At 48.1% G+C, this 3,840-nt stretch overlaps 1 protein-coding gene across 1 annotated transcript; it reads left to right on the forward strand.

The window, feature by feature from the left end:
• Positions 1 to 779: 779 nt before the first annotated feature.
• Positions 780 to 3,570, forward strand: BHQ10_001543 (uncharacterized protein; the record flags this gene model as incomplete). Its single annotated transcript, XM_040873591.1, has 5 exons — positions 780 to 962; positions 1,033 to 1,130; positions 1,201 to 1,420; positions 1,471 to 2,319; positions 2,371 to 3,570. 5 exons carry the CDS (start codon positions 780 to 782, stop codon positions 3,568 to 3,570), a joined length of 2,550 nt encoding a protein of 849 aa, XP_040730048.1.
• Positions 3,571 to 3,840: the final 270 nt, after the last annotated feature.

Consider the following 3,840-nt stretch of genomic DNA (forward strand, 5'->3'; position numbering starts at 1 on the left):
TTGACGAGGACTTGGCGTTTTACTACAAATTGTTTCATCCTTTATCTTTTCTTGCTTGCACAAAAGAATACTTGCTCTGCTGTACTCTATCAAAATCTTCTCCCTGTGACTTTGTCAACATTATGAGAGGAAGCAGACCGGACACGAAACACTTTACTATCCGCTCGGTGGTTTATTTTCATGTCTACAAGCTTCTCTTCTTCAATTCGGCGTCTATTATGTTCCTTATGGTTAGCTCGTTGGGCCTTCCACGCAGCTAACCACATCCTTTTCTGCGGTGAACCGCAATATTGTCATATTATTTTTATTAAATATAATAGTCTAGTTGCTACAATAGTCTCTCGCAATATTAACAACTACTCCGACCCCTAACTACTATGGTACGTCTTCACTTGCGAAGGAGGCACGATATCACGTGCCTCCATAGTCCTGATATAACCGAAACAGGACTAGCGCGTCAATGTAATCGCGCCAAGACATGAGGCAACGAGGCCGACACGCCCCTAACGAAAGCTAAGAAAAACTGCGGAAGAACGAGCAGCCCGCAAGGATCTCGTCGCGCTACGAAGATCGGTCACTTATCGATCATCCGCGTCTTTTTTTGAGCCACCTCGACAAGCTGATCGATGTGATTCTCTTTTCCGTGCCTCGACTTATCATCTCCCCAAACCCTATTTGGAAAACGAAAAAGAAAACGTCATTGATCTGAAAGCTCCCACTCAACCGCGAAAAAGAAATCTTGAGATAGGTATCGCGCGCCGCGCCCGCCACCATCCACCATGGTATCGCGAAAGCGAGCTCACTCCGAAATGGAGACGGCGACACCCAAAAGAGAGCAGCCAGCTGCAGAAGAACCAAGTCTACTGCAACGCATCCGCAACTCCTGGGAATTCGCTTCCTTAATGCAGTATATCTTCTTTTTTGGGAAGGTTATGAAGATTGATGAGGATCTGGGGGTTGAGGTATGTTTTTTTCCCTTTAATGATGATTGAAGTGGATAAATGTATGTTTGAGCTGATGTTGTACTCCTAGGATTTGGAAATGGAATGTCTCAAGCCCGAGCCCTCCGAGAAGCTTATGGAGATTGGATTGTCGCTACTCAAATTCGTCTCATCGCATCGCGGATTAACGTACGTAACGAATCTATGCGGAGATTTGATGTAATCAGATATCTAATTATAGCCCCTTTTCTACGAACAGATTCGACAATTTTGACGAATATACGCGTCGCCAATACAATGCCAAAGCCCCTCAACACGTCAACCCGTTCGGATACGATGAGGAACCGAATAAATTTAGAGACTTTGATGTTTTTCTGAAGTTGAAAGTGTTACATCAATTGTCGCTCTGGACATTTTGGAATCCTGATCGCATTCGGGAGAAGATGCCCGAGCAGCGTGAAATAGATCAGACGCAATGGGTTCGTTCTCTACTACCCTGACAACATGATTCCACTAACCACTATCATAGAGAATTGAAGAGTTTGGCTGGGACAGCAAAGACCGAATTTACTACGTCCTAGATGATAATCGCCTATATCGCCGCACCGATCCTCCTATTCCTCCGCCGCCACCAGCCAAGCCCAAGGCGAATTCGAAGAAAGGTCGAGCTGCCGCCAGAGCCGCGAAGCGCAGAAGAGTCTCCGCCAAAGTCGAAGAAGAAGATGATGAAGAAGAAGATGCCGCTGAATCTGAAAAGACTTCCTTTGAAACAACAACGATTGAATTCAAGTGGGAGTGTCTGGCGACCAACCTACCCGAATACCAGGCATTCCTTGATACCTTACAAAAGACTAGAGATCCAAACGAAAAGTCCCTTCGAGATCGTATTATAGAAGGAGTACTGCCCGTCGTTGGAAGAGCAGCAGAGGCAGAAGAACGCAAACGTCAGAAACGAGAGAAGGAATTGTTCAATATGCAATTACTGGCTGGCGCCAAACGGTCTAGTCGTCTCGCTGAAAAAACGGACAAAGAGCGACGCGACAGAGAAGCCATGGAGGCCGCTCGCAAGCACGAACAAGAACTTGCTGCTGCACGCAAGGAACAGGAAATTCAACGCAAGATGGAAAAGGAACGACAGAACCGTATCATGACCCGTGAACGTCGTATCCAGGAGAGAGAATCGAAACGTATATTACATGAAGAGGAAATGGCTAGATTAGAGGAGGAACAGAAGAAACTTGAGTCTGGAGAGGGTCGAGTGTCGGAAAGACAGATCAAGGCTGAATTAGATAAACGCAAGAAGGAGATGGAGGAGCTTGCGGAAGAGGACCAGTGGATTTTTGATTGCGCTGGTTGTGGTGTTCATGGCGAAAACATAGTGAGTTTCTCTTCTACGAAGTTTATGTGCAGTCTGTTAACAACCTAACAGGACGATGGCTCACATTGCGTTGCTTGCGAACGATGCAACGTCTGGCAACACAGCAAATGCTTGGGTATTTCTCAGGCAGAGGCCGAAAAAGACGACTTTCACTTTGTGTGTGCCGATTGTAAGCGCAAGGAGGAGGAAGCCAAGAGGCCAAAGATACCACCTTTGAAGTTCCGTATTGGATCTGCTTCGCCAGCAACTACCGCCCCTGCTACAATCAAGGAAGGGGAACAGAGTCCATTGGCGTCGAAAGTCTCTCTACCTACACCATCAAACGCAACAGGCTCCCTCCAGCAGCCGACGTTACCACCGGCCCAACCACGATTCAATGGCGGTGCACCAGCATCTCCCGAGCGTCGTTTCCAACCAGCTGCTAATGGGCATCCATTCGCAGCACCTGGATCGCCATCCAAGGCGAGTATTGGTCCTGCATCATCCCCATTGAGCTCGTTGCCTGAGCCCGCATACATTCAACGACAACAACCAGCACAGAACTCAACAGCTGCTTTGCAAAACATTCTTTCCGGTAACCCCTTATCGTCTCACCGTCCATCGTCGTCACACTCTGTTCACAGCCAGGCCCACCCATCGCCCATTCAGAACCGCCCATCCATGTCACCCACTCAGGGAAATCGTGATGTCGGACCTTTGGCCGGGTTCCCTCCATCAAATATTCCCAACGGGTCACTTCCATCGACACCATACGGTCAGCATCGCACGATTGTGCGACCACAAGATAGAGGCGTCCCGTCCTTTTCTTCCAGCTTCGACCAGCGCACGACTTCATTCTCCGACTCCTTCGCTTCCCACACCCCGCCACCAGCGGGGTCTCAGAACAATAACGTGGCACTATCCGGTCTTAGCCCGACCAAGAACGACTCTCCACGACCCGTTACAGCGAGCAGTGTGAGCAGTGCGTCGATCCTACCTCCAATCCACAGATTAGAACCCAGCCCCAAACTCATGGGACGCAGCTCCGTAGACGCGCCCATTCCACCTCCCGTCAAAATGATGACTTCAGAACAAGAAGGCCGTCGACAGCGCGAGCATCAGTTGGCGTCCGGCACGACCCTACCACCACTATCGTCTTGGAACCCACCATCTTCGAATAATGTACAACAACAACACCCACAGTCAACTCTACCACCTCTCGGTCCAGTCCCGAATACGCAGGACCAGAATAATGGGATGAACGGGCATTAATATTTGATCATATTGTTTTTTCTTCGTCTTCTTCTTTTGGTTTTCCCCAAAAGCATGTATCGCATATGACTAGAGTATAACCTTTTTATTACTTGGGTAGATGGGAGGACGTATTATACATTCGTCAATTGAATCGTTCGTCTTTTTTTTTCTTACTTGAAGTTGTATTCAGCTTAGAACAGTTATGCCATACTTTCAAGTTGGACATACAGATCTCGAGAAAGGCCTCTGGACCCTGTCGATGTATACCTACCTCTGCGTAAAGCTGCA

The sequence above is a fragment of the Talaromyces amestolkiae genome (assembly GCF_001896365.1).
Source record: "Talaromyces amestolkiae strain CIB chromosome Unknown scaffold2.1, whole genome shotgun sequence".
Taxonomy (NCBI): Eukaryota; Fungi; Ascomycota; class Eurotiomycetes; order Eurotiales; family Trichocomaceae; genus Talaromyces; species Talaromyces amestolkiae.